At 27.4% G+C, this 18,592-nt stretch overlaps 1 protein-coding gene across 1 annotated transcript; it reads left to right on the forward strand.

Moving 5' to 3' along the window:
* On the forward strand, positions 1 to 684 carry LOC100814090 (Bowman-Birk type proteinase inhibitor). Its single transcript, XM_003534519.4, has one exon. It carries the CDS (start codon positions 53 to 55, stop codon positions 419 to 421), a length of 369 nt encoding a protein of 122 aa, XP_003534567.1. The 5' UTR covers positions 1 to 52; the 3' UTR covers positions 422 to 684.
* Positions 685 to 18,592: the final 17,908 nt, after the last annotated feature.

The following is an 18,592-nucleotide window of genomic DNA, read 5'->3' on the forward strand; positions in this document are numbered from 1 at the left end:
TCACCAGAAATATACAAGAAAAACAAAAGCGCCGAAAGAGAAAGTGAGAGAGATGGAGTTGAAGAAGGTGGGATTGGTGCTTTTCTTGTTAGGATTCACAGCAACTACTGTGGATGCTACTGGCTTCAACCCTAATTCCCTCATCACTCAGCTGCTCCCACAAATCGAGGGTGATTCTGATGATAACTATGTCAAATCCAACACCGAACCGTGCTGTGATAACTGTCTTTGCACAAACTCAATTCCTCCCAAATGCCAATGTACGGATTGGGCAGAAGACTGCCACTCAGCTTGCAAAGGGTGTATTTGTCAGAGGATATGGCCTCCTCGGTGTCGATGTTTCGATGAAACTGACACATGCTATGACAAATGTACCAGCACCTCCCAAGAAACTGCCAAAGCTCATGATCGCTACAACTAAGCAAGCATTTCTCTTGTGTGTGTATGCATGCATGCATGCCAATATAACTATAGTATATATTTAAATAAGACAATACTTGGCCAAGCAATTTGTTTTTCTGCAAATTGCTTGTCATAGTGTTTGTTGTTTTAGTTTTATTTTGTTTTTCTTTTATCTTTCTATGAAATATAGGGAGATGTTGGGAGGTTTTTTCTTTTATTTTTACCTTTAAATGACTTCTGTGATCTGATGTAGTTGATCAATCTTAATGGGATTAGTTCCAATAATTTTAAAGATAATTTAAAAAATAATAATATAAATTAATTTTTGTAATGAATGTGAATTAGTTTTAAAAAATGTTTTATATTCAGAGAAGTGGTAGTAGTTAATTATCTAATTTTAAGTACAACTTTTTTTTTTGACGCACTTTAAAGGGGGCTACGCTTGGCCGTGATATTCTTCGCACAAATACTATGTCACTACCTTAAAAACATCTTCAAGGACAATTTTATGGTGGTTAAGGTTCGGTTCTGCTGCACCCCATGTTTTTTTCACATGGTCATCAGGAATGGCTTGTAGGATCCTTATTATGGTGTTGGTTATTGAAGATGATGATGAAAAAGGAACAAGATTTGTGGAATGAGAGTTTTGGTTTTGAGTTTGAGTTAGGAAAGAAGGAGAAAAAGAGGTTTTAGTTTTTAGTGAAGGTGGGATTGGTTTGGGATGAGAGTGAAAGGTAGAAGCAAGAAAATGAGTGAGTGACAAAGAAGGATGAGAATCATGAGATGAGGACAATTGATAGATTAGTTAGTTTAGAAACAATTAATCATGTTTCCACACTTGCGAAAGATAAGCACAAAATAAAACAACATATATAATTCGCCTTCGCCTTAATTGCAGATTAAGAAGGGATTGCTTTCAGCTGAGAGTACTGTGAAAGAGTATATTTTTGGATCAAAGAAAGAGTCTCAAGAAAATCACATGGAGAAGTTGGACACAATAAAGAGCATCCCTAAATTTTTTAGTTGTATTGTATGAGAACACATCAAACTCTGAATCAAGGTTTTCCTTTAGCCGTAAGAACGTATAAAATATAGAATATCTGTAATTTTTAATGGATTAGTTTGACTTGATGATTAGAGCTTGTCAGCGTATAAACTGTATAAGCTATATATGACGATTTATAATATATGTTTGGATTAAAGCTTACAAAAGTAATCTTAATCTTATTTCTATAAACTGGGTTTTCAAGTAAAATAATTATGTGCAATAGCGTTCTTTTGAGATTAATCAAATATGTCACCAGAATAGGTTTATTCTCAGAGAGAAATTAGTGAGGGAGATCATGGAGTTGAAGGTAGGTTTGTTGCTTTTGCTGTTAGGGTTTCATTGCAACCACTGTGGATGCTACTCAGTTCGATCCAAGTTCCTTCACCGAGGGTGATTCTCATCACTATGTCAAAGCCACAGAAACAAGGTGCAACCCAGAATGCCAAGTATATATGTCGTTGTCATTTTGAATGGCCTCCTAACTGTGAATAAGATATGAGCCAAAGCCAATTAGGTACGTTAATTAGGGTTTGTTTACCGTGTATGAATGCACGGTAATGGAATAATTAACCTTTTGAATGAAATCTGCTAGGCCAAGCATTTTGGTTTCGGCAAATTGTTGGTCTTAGTGTGTTTGGTTTATTTTTATTTTTTTTCTTCCATTTATCTTTATTTCATATTAGTTGATTATTAGTTCTCAAATTATAAGTACAACCTCTTTTTTTATAGGCTTAATTATCAATTTGATTCTTTAGTTAATTATTTTAAATGCTTAATTAATTAAGCTCCTTTATTTTTTAATGTTTTAATAATTAGGTTCTCTAATTTTTTAAGATGTTTCAATATAAGTCTTTTTTATCTAATTAGATTGACTTTGTTAAGTTGTAAATTTTCACGATTTTTATTTGTGAATAATGATGATTTTTAATTATCATTATATTTACTGGGAAAAGAGAAACATTCTAAATTTTTTAAATAATAAAAAGATCAAAAATTAAATACAGTTAATAAAAATGACAGAATAAAAAAAACTAACAATACAAAGGTAGTGAAAAGTTAACAGTAGATTAAAAGAAAAAAAATTAAAATTTAAGAAATAATTTAAGGATAAAATTGTTCCAAATATAAACACCAAATGAAAATATTCTCCTTATTATTAGCATAGATTATCGTTTTAAAATTAAAAAGTATATGGTTTAAAAACAATATTTGAGGACTAACCAACAATTAGAAAGGACAAAAAGAAGAATCTACAAAATTCAATCCCCGAAAGGAAACGCGCCAAAGGTTTTTTTTCTTTTAATCAAAATACCAAATAAACACACCAACATTAGTAATAAAATCTACTACGAAATTCAATTCTTTGAACGCAAGGTGAACCAAATTTGACAGAAAACAAAAAATGAAGGAAGAGAGAGGACCTGAGAAGGAAGAGAGCATGCTATGGTTGCTTTTACAAACAAGAACCCATTTCCTTACCCTATTTTAGGGATGGATCCACAAAACCATTAAAAGGGCTAGATTTTTTTATTTTAAATATCTAAGTTATGATAAATAAATGTCTTTAAAAACTATTTAATAAATAATGACTTTTATAAAATTACTTATTAGTTTTATATGTAAAATTAAAATTATTTTTTATTTCAAATTATACAATAAGAAAATACACGTATTTAAAAATACTTAATAAATAATGACTTCTATATTTTTTTTCAAGATATAATAATGGTAAAAGTTATCAAATTTTACAGCAATTATATATAATATATAAAAATATGTTTATAATGTAATGTTAATAATTATATATATATATATATATATATATATATATATATATATATATATAAACAAATGAGACTTATAATAATAAGTAAAACATAATTAGCCTAGATCATAATAAAGGATGAAAAGTCATATAAAAATAAGACTCATTAATGTGAATATATATCTCTTTACATTAGATTATAATTAGTGGCAATATATATTTTTAAAAATTAGTATTTTTTAGTATTAAAAAAATTAATATATAATTTTTGAAATTAATTATCAGATTTATTAAACAGTATATTATTTTATTTTTACAGTATATATACTAATTAGTAAGTATTATTTATTTTTATTTTTACTAGAAGTAGTATATTATTATTAATTAGTATATATTATTAATTTTTATTATAAATTATTAATAAAAAATTTTACAAAAAGAATATTATATAAATAATTTTAAAAAGTTTGAGGGAGGGGGGCTAAAGCCCCTGTTGTCTCCTGTGTATCTGCTCTGTTTATTTTTGGTAAAGAGAAAAGAAAATGAGGGCAAACATAAAATTTTATAATTTAGATTAGATGAGTTATTTTTTGCTTTATACCTGTTTTTTCCTTGTATTTATTAATGTTAAGGTACTAATTGATAAAATGTGTTGTTAACCCTTCTTTTATTTATTAAAGGGATCTAGTTCAATTGGTTAAACATGATATGTAATTGATATAAACAGAACATGATTGTTTGGTTTTTTTGTATCATTGGAGATAATTTATGTGTCATATTAGACACATATTAGATTGTTAATTTAAAATTAAGCTCTAATTACTTATGAGTAAAACATATTTTCTTACCATTTAAAGATTATTTAAGATGATAATTTAAGAGTTGCTTACAATTATATCATTAGAACAAAATATATAAAAATTGTTTAATTATAATGTAGCATTGTAAGAACCAATTAACATACAATACAATAAAGAACTCTATATGAGTTGCTTAAATTTTACCTATTGAAAATGCACTTACTTATCTCTTAATTTTTAATTAATTTACACCTACATTTATTATAGTATGAAAATAAAATAGAATAACATAAAAAAATATTTCAACTATTTTATTAAAATATCTTTTTAATTATATTTCTTGATTTTTATAACAACCTTAAAAGAACGAAAGTGATATTTACAAGTAATTTTGATGTGCAAATTAAATTAAATATCAGGTATAAAATAACATTACCATCAACATCACGTGTGCCATATAATAGGTGGTGCCACTCTAGTCTGCTATCTTCGAACTTATTCGAACATCACGTGTACCTCAATTTAATTAATGGATGGAAATAAAGTTCATCAATTACCAAGCAATAATTCAACATTCTTCGATATATGCTTATCGTGACAAACCAGCAACTCCTCCAAGTTTAACATGCATGGCGACAATTACAAGCGAAAAAAGAGAAGTAATAATAAAAAAGAAAATTTTGAGAGAAAATTAAAAAAAAATATTGCATACCATCCATTCTATAAATATATAGATCTACGTAACTCTTCAGAAAATAAGAGAAAAAGAGAAGAATCAGAATTACACATAAAAATAGAGAAAGTGAGAGAGATGGAGATGAAAAAGCTGGTGTTGGTGAAGGTAGCTTTGTTGTTTCTCTTCATTTGCTTCACTGCAAGCAATGTCGATGCTCGTTCTCGTTCCATTAATCCAGGATCCTTCATCATTGCAGGTGACAATTACAACCTCAAATCGACAACCTCAGCATGCTGTGATGCATGTGCTTGCACCAAATCAATTCCTCCCATATGTCATTGTCACGATTTTGGGGAAACATGCCACTCAGCTTGCAACCTTTGCATCTGTACGGCATCATATCCTCCTCAGTGTCGTTGTTTGGATCAAACCACCTTCTGCTATGACAAATGTGACTCCTCTGAAGACAAAGCTCACTCAGAATGAGCATGTGTTTCAGTAACCATGATGTGAATCAAAGCCACTTAGGCTTTGTTTTCGTGTATGCATGGAATAAATCAAATGTTTAATAAAAAATAATACTTGGCCTATAGCATGTCGTCTGGTCATGGTGTTTGTTTTAAGTCATAAATATTAAATTATATAAATTATATTTTATTGAAACCAAATTTAAGATGTGATAAATTAGTTCAATAAAAATGTATTAACATTTTGGTCCAACAAAAATTCTTGTTATTTTGGTCTAAAAAAAATGATAACTGATATTTTAGTCCAATTTATTTAGGAGTCATGTTAACATTTTTGTGACTTTTTCATTTTTGTGCCATATAGTCAACGTATAGATAAATTTGTTGTACTTTTTTTCAATTTCGAAGATTAAAATCTGATTTTTCATTTTTCGGAGATGAATTTATCAGTAGTCTATGCACATTCAAAAACGAAAATAATTATTTACTATTTTTTATATATTTTGTATCAAGTCAAAATTTAAAATATGTAAAATAATAATTTTTTATTTATTAGAAATGTTTGGTGTGCATCGGAAGCTATCCAAGTATTAGTTTACACTTATAAAATATTGAAATCTGTATGCTTTAGCAATATTTCGGCGATGCTTTTTTCATTTTAGATTTAATTTGGTTTTTAATTGATTTTAATTCTATTAACAATAGTTATTGATAGAAAAAATATGCTTTATTTTTGTATTCTGGATTTCTTCGAAATAGTTTTATAAATATTTTTACTTATGTTAAGATTCTTTTATTTATGTCAAGATTTTTGGTACGTTAATAACATAAATACGTATATTACATTGATTATAGATTTTAGACTTAAATATGTTTTTAATTTTTATAAAATTAATGAATTTTGATTTTAGTCCTTTTGTAAAAAATATTTTTTAATTTTCATCTCTTAAAAATCTAAAATCATTGTTTTTTATCTCTATATTATGTGACACTCGTAAACTATTTTTATGTTGTTTAACAAAAGATAAAGTGATTATTTTAGCCGGCAATTGATGTGTTTTATACTATGTTATCATGTGTGACACCTCTAAAATTTTCTAAACTTAAATCAAAACTTGCTGATTTTACGAAGATTAAAACACATTTAGTCATTACTAATTTTGGTTTTCATATTTTTGTTAAAAAATGTTAGTATATGTTAAAATTTTAGCTCTAACAATTTTTTCTGGTTCTATATATATGTTTCAAAGGCTAGTTATCATATATACATATAATATTTAAATTAAATTTTATACGAATAATATATAATCAAGTAACGTACCCAGACTTACGTACTCAAGAAGCAATATATAATCTTATATACTGGGTTTAATAAAAAGAAAAAAGAAAAAAAGAAGAAGAGGAAAGAAAGTTCATAAATTGCCGAGCAAGATTCTCAACATAATAATTAATGACGAACGGGTAATTCTCCAAAGAGCTTAAGAGCCTAATTAATTTTTTAGTGTTAATAAAAACACGCATATTTTGGAAAACTAATTAACAAAACTTGAATTGAACGGTTGAACCCCATCAAAATCCATTTATAAATAGACCCATTGAAATGCTGATATTCATTAATTCTGATGGTAAAAGATTGAATAGACATTACAGTTTGTATTGTAGAAGAGACTAGAGAGGGTAAGAGAGATGGGGTTGAGCATGAAAGTTATTGCTTCAATATTGCTTTTGCTCTTGGGATTCACTGCAATCACTGTTAGCGGTGATGCCAACAACTACTATATCAAATCCACAACCAAAGCGTGTTGTGATAAATGTTATTGCTCAAAATCAATCCCTCCCAAATGCTACTGTGCAGATGTTGGAATAACATGTCACTCAGCCTGCAAAGTATGCCTTTGCATTCACCCACAGTGTCGTTGCGTTGACACAACCGACTTCTGTTATGAACCTTGTAACCACTAGCTAGCCTTTGTTTTCATGTAGTATGATGTATGTCAATAAATAACTACTGAATGAATAAAAACTAGTAGGTTAATTAGTTCCCTTAAGGCATTATTAAGAAATTAAAAAAATATATTTAATGTATCATTTGCTTCCATGTATGCATGGAATAAACATCTAGTTGAATAAATTTAAAAAAATACTTGGCCAAGCATTTTGTTTTCAGCAAAATTGCTGGTCATAACTAGTGTTACTGTACCGCTTAATTTTGTTTTGTTTTTCATTTATCTTTACCTTTTGAAATAATTAAACTTGGTTAATTAGTTCTCTAATCTTAAGTACAACATTATTTTTTACAAAATCATACATGGCACAGGATAGGCTGAGATCTACTTCGCACAAATCATACCTGGACACCATAGTTATGGGACAAAAGTAAATTTAAAGAACAAAAACTAAATTATTGCTAATTCTGGGAAAAAAAATGCTATGAAATGAAAAACAAATGCTAAAAAAATATTTTTAAATTGGTTATATTTATTGTTTGTGAACAGTTCTTTTGATCATTAAGTGATCAATGTATTACATAAAGAATGAATTCTCATTGATTATAATATGAGGGTTTTATCTTTTTGAAAAATGAAGTCTTATTACAACAGTAACTTATTCAAGAGCTCTTATAACTTATTTGAAAATTTAATTATAGAGAAAATAGTTTTGTATTTGCTTTAAACTCCTCGAAAAAGTAGCTACTTGAAATGAACATATATAGAATCTAAGTTTTGTATCAATAGAAAATGACATTTTTTGAAGAAATTATTAATGATGAAGTCAAACATGTAAGTGTTTAATCCAAATTAACAATGCTTGTAATGGTTGCAACTTTCACAATGCAAGAAGTTTAAAAAATATGTAAAATTACTTAAACCACCTCATCTAATTAAGAAGACTAAGATCAACTAGTGTCACAAAATAAATTTTGAATTGAGTAATCCAAAATACATTATTTATATATGTATTTTGGATTACTCAATTCAAAATTATGAAACCATAGCTCTGAATCTCAAATCCAAAGGGTGAGGAGGATGCACTAGTGACAGAGGGACGGGGAAGCGGCAAAGGTGTGATGCGGTGAAGAGGAAGATGGAGAAAATAAGAGAGTGAACGAGGAAGAAGGGTAAGGTGAAGACATTACAAATTCTGGGGGTGGACCAAACAAAAAGCGTGTATATAAAGCAATTGCCTTCACCTAGGCCCAAAATTTTAGAAATGGATCCATTTATTAAGACCTTTTTTCTGCCCTGCACAGGGTGTTGCTATGCGTACCATGAAAATTCCTGGTATACCCCGCATAACTTGCGCAATTCTCATTTTGCCTTTCAGTAAAACTGATACATATTGGATAATCCATAAGCCTCGTATGGATTGGTCAATCCATAAGTGGCCCATTATTATCTAAATTATTAGATCAAAATTAATTGACATAAAATTTATTATTTAAATTTACATGCGCATTAAATATACATTAAAAAAATTTAGTGTTACATATAGCAATATTAATTATTTTATAACATAATTAGTCTAGTAATTCAGTTGGTTAGAATGTTGTGTTAATAACGCGAAAGTCACAGGATTGAAAAATTCATAAGCCTAACCAATCCATATCAGCTTTACGGAAAAATAGTATTGGAATCGCGCTGTTGTGTTGAGTGTGTCAGCAATTGTGTTGGGTGCACAAGGCAATAGCCCCTCTAGCACCACCCGCGGTCCTCCTTCTTTTTTTTTTATTCATACTCATAACTTTTACATTTTTTTTTTATTCATACTCATAACTTTTACATTTTTTTTTATTCATACTCATAACTTTTACATGTGTTTTATAAGATATTATCCATATACAGTAATAAAAATTATTATATATATTCCTTAAAAAATATTATACATTATTATGCATATTTCAAAATCAACCCACTAAAATCGGCTTAATACAAGAGGCAATAATGACTGTAACCCATATCCTCCCTTGCATCTATCGTAGGCTTCAATACAAAAACAGACCATATGAGCGTGGATCACCACTTCACCAGCTCATAAATCCGTGCATCTTTGACAACGAATGTTGGTACTTTTAATTAACGGGTAAAAACAATATCATCTACAAAACAAATTGTAAATTATTAAAATATAGAGACATTTGTTTATTAAAAAAACATTATTGAGATATTGTGCAAAACAAAATTGGTTGTAATCACATGTGACATTAACAATATCATCCAATTACTGTTTTACATCAGAGAAGAATCTCATTATAGCTGAATTACATCAATGGGAATGCCTAATTGTAGCAATGCAGCGTAAGATACATGTTCATCAAAATTATCATTTCGCCAACGAGTAAAGAATTCATGTAAGAATCACAATTCTCATAATGTTATATATTGATACAAACACTTATTTTTTGCCATCATTTTAAGCGTAGTGTAATTATTTTGCTGTGTGGCGTCTGTGCAGAAGTGGACATTGTTTGTGGAAGAGGGGAAAAGTTCTGTAAATGAAAAGATTGTTGAATGTGTGTTGCTTGGTGGTTCAATGACCAATCCAGTGCAGTCATATCACACCCACATGGTGTTGTTTTCTTTTCGGATTTAATCGTGCATGCAGAAAGAGATTAGAGAATAGAGATCTTTCTACTCACCAACGGCTCCTTGTTAGGTAAAACGGAAGGTCAAAATGGATTCATTTTAGAATTTTGAGCTTGTTTAGATATTATTTTTTTAGAGATACATGGAAATTAATCTTATTCAGTCTCTCTCTTATTTTCTCCTAAAATTAATTAGTTACGAGAAATAATTATATTAATATTATTTAATCTTATGAAGTAATGTTAATTAAATTCATTATATTTATTTTTATAATGATATGTGAAAATTTTATATTCAATTTAAGATGAAAAATGTTGAATATAAAACTTGATCATTTAAGTTATAAATGACTATTTGAGGATAAACGTATTCGCATGTACTGCCTTCTCTGCTTATAATCCTTAATCATTGTGTTTTTTTGTTGAAATTCATAGTACAATGATGTTAGAATGATAGACGTGTGTGGTTTTGTAATATATATCTCTTTGCCTTGTGAGTTATTGAGCTTGACCACGAGAAACAATACTCGAAATGTTGAGTTCTGCAAATATGCTATATATTTCATATTAACTAGTTGTATGAGTACTGTACCACAAAGTAATATATCTACGTAGGAACTAGGAAGCAATTATCTCAATCAATCCCTTAATTTAACTTTTGAAATTGAATTAGATAAATTTTAGAAGAAAAAAAAATCTTATAACGGTACGTGTGCGTTAAAGAGATACGGACCACTCATCTCCTGTCAACATCCTCGTACTATTTTTTTTATACAGTAGCACTATTTTATGTCAAAGAGAAAATAGAAAAAAAAATATTTCTTAAAGTCAAGTTTTCCACCTCTTATCATTTTTATTTTCAATCAAATCAACAAAATGCGTTATTAATCCTATTTTTTTCCTTCAGTTTTTTTTTTTTTTTTTGCCTTTCTCTTTGATCGAACACATAATATTATTTCCGAACTTATTAGATTATGGATACTAATTCCTTTTGAAATATTAAAAATATATATGGAAGCAAATTTTATTATTTTACAAAAAAGTCTTTATTTATACAAATAATAAAAAAAAATTAGAATCTTAGTTATCAAACTTAACAAAGCAGTTTCAAAATGAACTGTAGGGTGTACAGATCTAAATCTTACTCTTGAAATTTATTAAATTAAATTTTAAAAGATAAAACTATTATATAATAAATCAAATCAAAGCACTAGATATTTACATAACTGTACGTAGAGGATCTAATTAACACACAATTTCTTCGTATGTCAGTATCTCAACATGACATTGGTGTTTATTTCTCTCGTACGATGCATCAACAATATATGCCTTTGTTCTCATCATAAAGACGACAATATTGAATACTGTACAAACAATTACACTGACCTGCTAGTCATATCAATTCTCAGCATCATATAAGAGGGTTTTGAGAATTTTAACACCATGCGTGTAGTACTCTTAAAGGCATAACTAACTAAGTGAAATAAAATCATGAAATTTAGCACTTATATTATTAAGAATAATTGTTTGGAACAGAAACATATAAAAAAAATGGTGTGCATCACATCAAATCAAATATTTTAAAGTAAGCAGAACTGTAGTTGTATTTATATGTATACATATATTTGTGCAGTTTCAATTTATTTGAAAATGATGAATTGATATATTAGTGCTGAACTTCCATTTAATTTGTCCAAGAATCCGTGTTTTGGTTACTACGAAAGAAAATATTTTTTTCTACCAGAATAAATTAATTTCTAGCTTTGAAATAATCAGGTTGTTCTTTTTTCCTATTCTCCGAAGCCTAAACAACTGTTTTAGCGAATGTATTCAGTCCAAGAATATTAATTTTACACGCTTTAATTATTTAAAGTGCAGTTATAATTATATCATAGTATCTTAGGCCAGTCTATATATAGGCGAATTTATCAGACAAACTACTATTTTGAGAAAACAAATATGTTTCTTCATTTGGTTGATCCATGACAATTCATTTTAATTATTAGTCATTATGTAGCTATAATTATAGTTGTATCGTCATTAAAGGAGTGGTAGCTCTCGTCCTTTTATAGATTGGGTGATTGCTAATTACTTGTACTAGTAAGTTGTAACGGTGAATTTCTTTTGCTTAGTTATTATTAGCAAAGAAAGATTTGGATGGAATTCCTAACAAATTATGAAATTATAACAACTGAGTCAACGAAATACTCATATTCTTTTAGAAACCTTTTTCTTTACTATATATGACACCACTTATTCCTCTCAACAGGTAGAGGGTGGAATTTGCTTCATCAGCCAACATATGTTAGCCATTTCAACTTCCACCTTATATAACTTTGTTTATTCTCTACATTTTTTTTCACACTCAAAACGGATGATTGAAAATAATAATAATAATTTGCCCGATTATTTTATTGAGGTTCCATTACTTTCTTATCCAAAGTCACTGCTCTCTTAGTTTCATTTCTGTGATGTAGATGTATTAATTTTGTCATATTTAATTGCGTATCTTCTCCAGTATGCAACCAAAATATGATATTGGTCCACTCAGTCTACAGTCCCCTTCTCCTCCGTGATCTTAATTTGATTTTGATATTTGAGTTAGTCAAACTAATTAATCACAAATTCAGTATTATACTGTACCGTATATATTGTTTTGTCAAAACTTTTTAGCGTTATGCATGATGGAAATATGAAATTTTGGAATACACATTAGAAGATTTGAAATTACTCGATGATAAAAATAATTAAACGAAAACTATACGTGCGCAAGAATTTTGTGACATGACTTATACCCCCATTCTTTACTTGGTGTTGATACTTAAACTTATTAAATAAAATGACCAACAAAATATCAATTTTTGTTCGTAATGAATACTTATGATTTTTTGTTTACTCCATCCATCCGTTATTAATTATAATATTGTTTTAAATAATTTATATATTTTTAAAAAGTTAGTTAATATAATATAATTAATTAATAGCATTATATTTATTAACAATTTGTATTATTTAACTAAAATTACTCTTAAGTTTATTGAGACTTATAATCTTTTTTTTTCCACTTAATTACTTCCACACTTCATTAATCAATGTGCTTGTCTTTTTATTTCATCTTTATAAGAAAGATAATGTATTTATTTTTTAAATATATAATATTTATTGTAAAATAATAAAAGGTATTTGAGTAAAAAAATAATTAATATAAAACACAACTTAAAAATAGTTTTGTTAAAAGACACAAATAAAATTAAAAAGATTTTTATATATTTAAGAATGGAATAAATATTAATTAAATAATAACAAACAAAAGTATGTAAACTTATACTTATGATCTCTTTATAAAAGCTCGATAGAATCTTATCTATTTATTGTTTATTTTTTTAGAGATCTATTTATTATTTATTAAAAAAATACTAATACCAACTTTTACATAATCCTAATTCCTATCACATGTATTAAAATTTCAAATAAAAGGAATAATTATCTCCGGCATTCAATGTGAAATATTGAAGTCTAGCCACAAATACAGTGGCTTCACATTTAATATGCACCATTTGCGGAAATCACATTTATATGACTATTTATCTTCTTTGACTTTTAGCAAAGTTTTTCTAACTCCACCGACTATTTATGTGACTATTTTTTCCTCCTATATTTCTCTGTCTCTCTATGCAAAATTAATCTATGAGTAATGTTATATCTTCTTACTAAATTCTTCAACAAATCTTTATTATTTATTATTTACCATAAAAGAGTAATAGAAAGATTTATATCGGAGGATAATGTAGAAAAATTTAGAAATATTCTTATTTTAGTTATCTTTAACAAGATATTTTAATTAATTTTTATTTTTTTTTATTAACTGAAAAAATAATTTGATTGTTCGATAAATAAAATTTTTAATAACTTTTAGTATTTTTTAAAATATTACTTTAAAGTAACATTTTTTAAAATTTTAATTTTTTTATATTTCTTTCACTTTTATTTTTGATATATTTATTGATTTATATATCATCTTTTTTAAATAAATTATGGTATTATTATTTTTTGTTATTTTATTTTTTTTAATTATTTCAACAACTAATTTTATCGAATATTTTTAATTTAATAAGCTAACTTTTCAATTTTCAACTAACTTTTTAATTAACTTTATCAAACATAACCTTTATCAAACATAACCTCTAATAAAATGAATGAAATGATTTTATTTATTTTTTGCTACCAGGATACTAATTAAAAGAATCCCTCAAAACAAGGTGTCCAACTTCAAGCGGGGGAATGAAATGATTTGAGCAAGTTTCTGTATAAAAAAGAGTAATATGGTGAGTATGAAATTATGATTTTATTTTTAATTGGGATCTAAGATTTTACTTTTTCAAAATAAGTTACTCGACAGGAATTTATTATTTTGTTATTTTCTAAAGAAGTTTTTATATCTTGGAATTTTAATGAACATCCCATAAATTCCATTTTTTTTTAAAAATGTACCTTTACTTTCCATCAAATGTAACTTTCTATTAAATTATAATGACTTATTTAAATATTCAAATAAAAAATACAAGTTTACTTCATATATACCTAATATATTTAGTATTCTTGTGTTTGTTGATTTTTTAAATGAATTATTAAAATTTAATATTGATAAAAATTACCAATTATTAATGAGTAAGAACTTACTCAAAATCTTAAAAAAGTTATGGGCTTGAGTATTACTTTTTTAAATTATAAAAACTTATTATTTGAAAATTTCATTAACCCACAAACACTTAAAGAACAACTAAATTTAAAAATGCGTTTAATTAAAAATAAATTGAGTGTGTCTTGGTTGTAATTTGGTTGTCACATTAAATCAGTTCGAAAAAAGAAAATGAACATATTAAAAAGAGTTGTATAGTAACTTGCAAGAAATTTAGCCAGAATTATAAAATGAAAACCTCGTCATTGTCAGAGGTGATAAAAAAAGAAGAAGAAGAAGAAAAGTAGAAGGTTTTCCCAAATCCCAAGTACCAATAAGGACAACAATAGATTTGCTCGTGGACAAGATAAGTTGTCCAATGTAATATAAAAACATTAAAGATGTTTTTCGAAGCTAGGATGTTATTATAAAATAAACAGAGAATTAGAATTATATCATATATTATACGAATCTTCCGGAACAACCATAAATATATATGGACAATGATTTCATATATATTTTGCCATTATAGTAAAAAAAAAGAAAAAGAAAAAAGGAGTTCATAAGTACTAATAAGGACAACTTTAGATCTGCTCGTGGACAAATTAAGTCGTCCAAATGCAATATAAAAACATTAAAGATGTCTTCCGAAGTTACGAAATTATTATATTATACTATAAACTGAGAATTCAAGTAATTCCATATTTGGGTGAGGAATCTAATTATATGATCCACGTGGGTCAAATCAATAATTTTGTTAATTATGCCTTCACTTTATAGTAGCGATGGAGGTCTTTTTTTTTTTTATTCATGTAACTGGACAGAAGAAATTTGGTTAAATATGAATTATTTTGATATTAAAAATATTTATTTAGTAATTATTTTTGACTTAAATAATAAGAATTGATATTTTTATTATTTATGACTTGCAGATATGAAAATGATGTATTAAAAGAGAAAAAGATCAAGAAAATATAAAAAATATGGATAAGAAAGATTTTCTCAAGTCCACTACAACAACGATAGGGGTTTACCTACTTCCTTCTTTTCTTTCACCCTTATTCCATCAGTTCTTGTGTCTTGTATCCCATCCGTTATAAAGCCCTCAATGATCATGAGTGACTAAACCCTTAGTTAGTTAGGACCTGACAGACCTAAAAGACAACGGATGTATGATATACTCTTCACTGTTTATCAATACAATACCAGGGTTTTCTCTTATCCTATGATCTTTTCTGTATATCTTTTCATACATTATTAATATTTTTTCATTCTTTTAGGGGTTACATGATCGGACGAGGGTAACTTTTAAATAAGATTTAAAGAAGGTATACATGCATTAATTTTAGGGTTAGATGCTTAGGAGAATATAACTTTTAATAAAACAAGAAGAAAAAAAATATCATAATAAAATGATTGCTTGACATAGAGTGATTGCATTATACTCAGCAAACATTTAGAATTAAAACTTCATGTATTTTATTTATTGAATTTTTGCAAAGATGTGGGTAGGATAGAATCACCTGAATTAGTAAACATAAAATCATACATCCTAAGCAAATAGGACATGCTAGGATCCCAACATTATCACATATTGAGTTTATTTTTTTTATTTTTATTTTAATCTTTTATTCTTGTTATCTTATTTCTTTTCTATCTTCTATTTTTTATATTTATTATCTTTTAATTTAAATCTTTTATCTTCTATTTTTTACCTGTAAATCTTTATCTTATTTACTATCTTTTTTCAAAATATTTTACTAATTGTGACAAATTTAGTATATTTGTCAACAAATTTAGTATATTTGTCAACAAAAAGGTAGATACATTGATATCAATGGTCCATTATTTAATATAACAGTTTTTTTTTTTGAAGAATAACAGTTTTAAGTACGTAAAATAATGCTCAAACTTATATATATTGCTTCGAGGACGGTTGTCTCTTTTTATGTTATTTTAAATTAAGATTATCTTGTATCATTTTACTTTAAGTTCATGAATGATAGTAATATCATTGTCAAAGTCATTTTTTTTTCATTACAATTATTTATCATCAGAGAGAGTTTTACGCAAGCTAAAAAGAATTATTATACTGATAATTTTTCTTTTAAATACTTATTTAATACAATTAAGTATGTAGGATTCGAACTCGATATTATTACAAAAGGTGAAATAATTCTAAGCCGATCAATTATGTGTTTCGACATATCAATTTTTTTTTATATTATTTAAAAGTTAAGGTAAAAAAAAGTTTAAAAATATCATTTCCCCTTAATCTACCGAGACATCTCTTAAGATTAAAATCATGAGAAATCATCCAACATTAGAATGAGAAATAGTTCACAGAAAATGATCCTAACAATGTCTTAGACTTTGAAATTTTAACCATTAGTCACATTACAAGTGAATTGCCACAACTGACATCAAAGGGGGATTTTTACTTAATCAATTACCATCCTAACATGGGAGTTGATTTCACTTTTGTACTTGGATGTGTGTGTGTGTGTGTTTTTGGTAAAAGATGTCAAGAAACAATAGAAGGCTAAGATAAAATTCTTTGATATAAATCACACAAACTGCATACCCTTTTGTGGAGATGGTATGTGTATATTGATATTGATGATGTGGGCCTTGGGATGATGGGAATATGAACAGAGAAGAGATTCTTTGTCCAAGAGGTTTGTGTGATGGAGGTTAAGTGGGTGAAGAGTTATGGTTCCTTTTGATAGATATTTTAGGTTGGTTGTGGGGTGGATGGGCCATTGCCATAATATGGAAAGGGGTTCGGATCACATGCAATGCACACAAAGTCAGCCATGTTCCTTCCGGTTGTGGCCCTAACCCGTTTTCAGTCAGCTCACACCTTTCTTTGTCACTGCCCCCAACTGCCACGCGCCTACTCTGTCTGGGACCAATCCCATGCATGCTGGTGCATTTTTAAATCAACTAGGAAGAACCTGCTTAATTACTCCTTAATTATCAGAATTAGTCTCTAAATCTTGTTAGTAAAATAATATTTTTGTGATGAAGACATGAATGGAGTAAGTTTTGTCTCTACAAAATCTTTTTTATGTACATAATGAGAAATCAAACATCCGACAATAAATTTAAGAAACTTTTCTATTTATCAACTAATTGTAGTAAATTTTATTGATATAATCAAATAATATTAGTATTGACTCCATTTTGGGGTGAACAGGAGTGGAGGAGGAGAAAAATAAATGTAATATATGATATGATAAAAAAAATAAAGATATAAAAAAAGGTGAAAATAAGTTATAAAAGATTAAGATATATAAATATCACAATTTAATAAAATTAATAAGACATTTAATCTTACAAGTATTTAGATATGTTTTTTACACTTTCTTAATGAGATAAAGATTAACAAACATGTGTCCCGTCATCAATTTAGCTTAACAAATTAAATGAATTTAATTTAATTGATTAAGTAAAATGTGTAAGTATTATACATTTTATGATATTATCTTTGATTTCTATATATAATTTTTTTTAACTTAACAATTTAATAAATTTTATACCTTTTAATAAAATGCACAAATTTTTAATACTAAATAAATCTGTTTATACAGTTCACTGTTGATGTTTACAGTAATAATAGTAGTAATACCTTCATACCTTTCAATTTTATAGTTTTTATACTAAATAAAGTTAGTCTATACATTTTGAGTTTTTTTAGTATATAATGAGGAAAATAAAACTAAAACTTATGTAAATTAGTTAAATTTTCTATGACTGAACCGAAGAAGTCCCTGTACAGTTGACTTTTGGCATTTTTAGTAATAATAATAGTAATATATATAATTTTTTTGATGATTTGTTCTCCAAAAGTTGGATATACTAATAGATATTTTGGATGATATTGAGGCGAAGCTTTTAGGCAACACCCGAATCTGAGTGGGACTGATGCAGTAGATTAGAAGCAGGGCGCGTGGATAGAGATAGCCCCCTTTTTTCTCTTCAGAAATCACAATCCCCATGGACCCAAACTTCCCCATCACCACGGTCCCTATTTTTATATCTCAATTCTTTCTTCATTTAATTTTCTTATTCTTCAAATTAAAACAAATAAATACACTATTATTATTGTCATTAGAAAATAAATTAAAATATTTCAATATTATCCAAAACGAAGAAGTGCTTTTTCTGTTCA

The sequence above is a fragment of the Glycine max genome, chromosome 9 (genome assembly GCF_000004515.6).
Source record: "Glycine max cultivar Williams 82 chromosome 9, Glycine_max_v4.0, whole genome shotgun sequence".
Classification (NCBI taxonomy): Eukaryota; Viridiplantae; Streptophyta; class Magnoliopsida; order Fabales; family Fabaceae; genus Glycine; species Glycine max.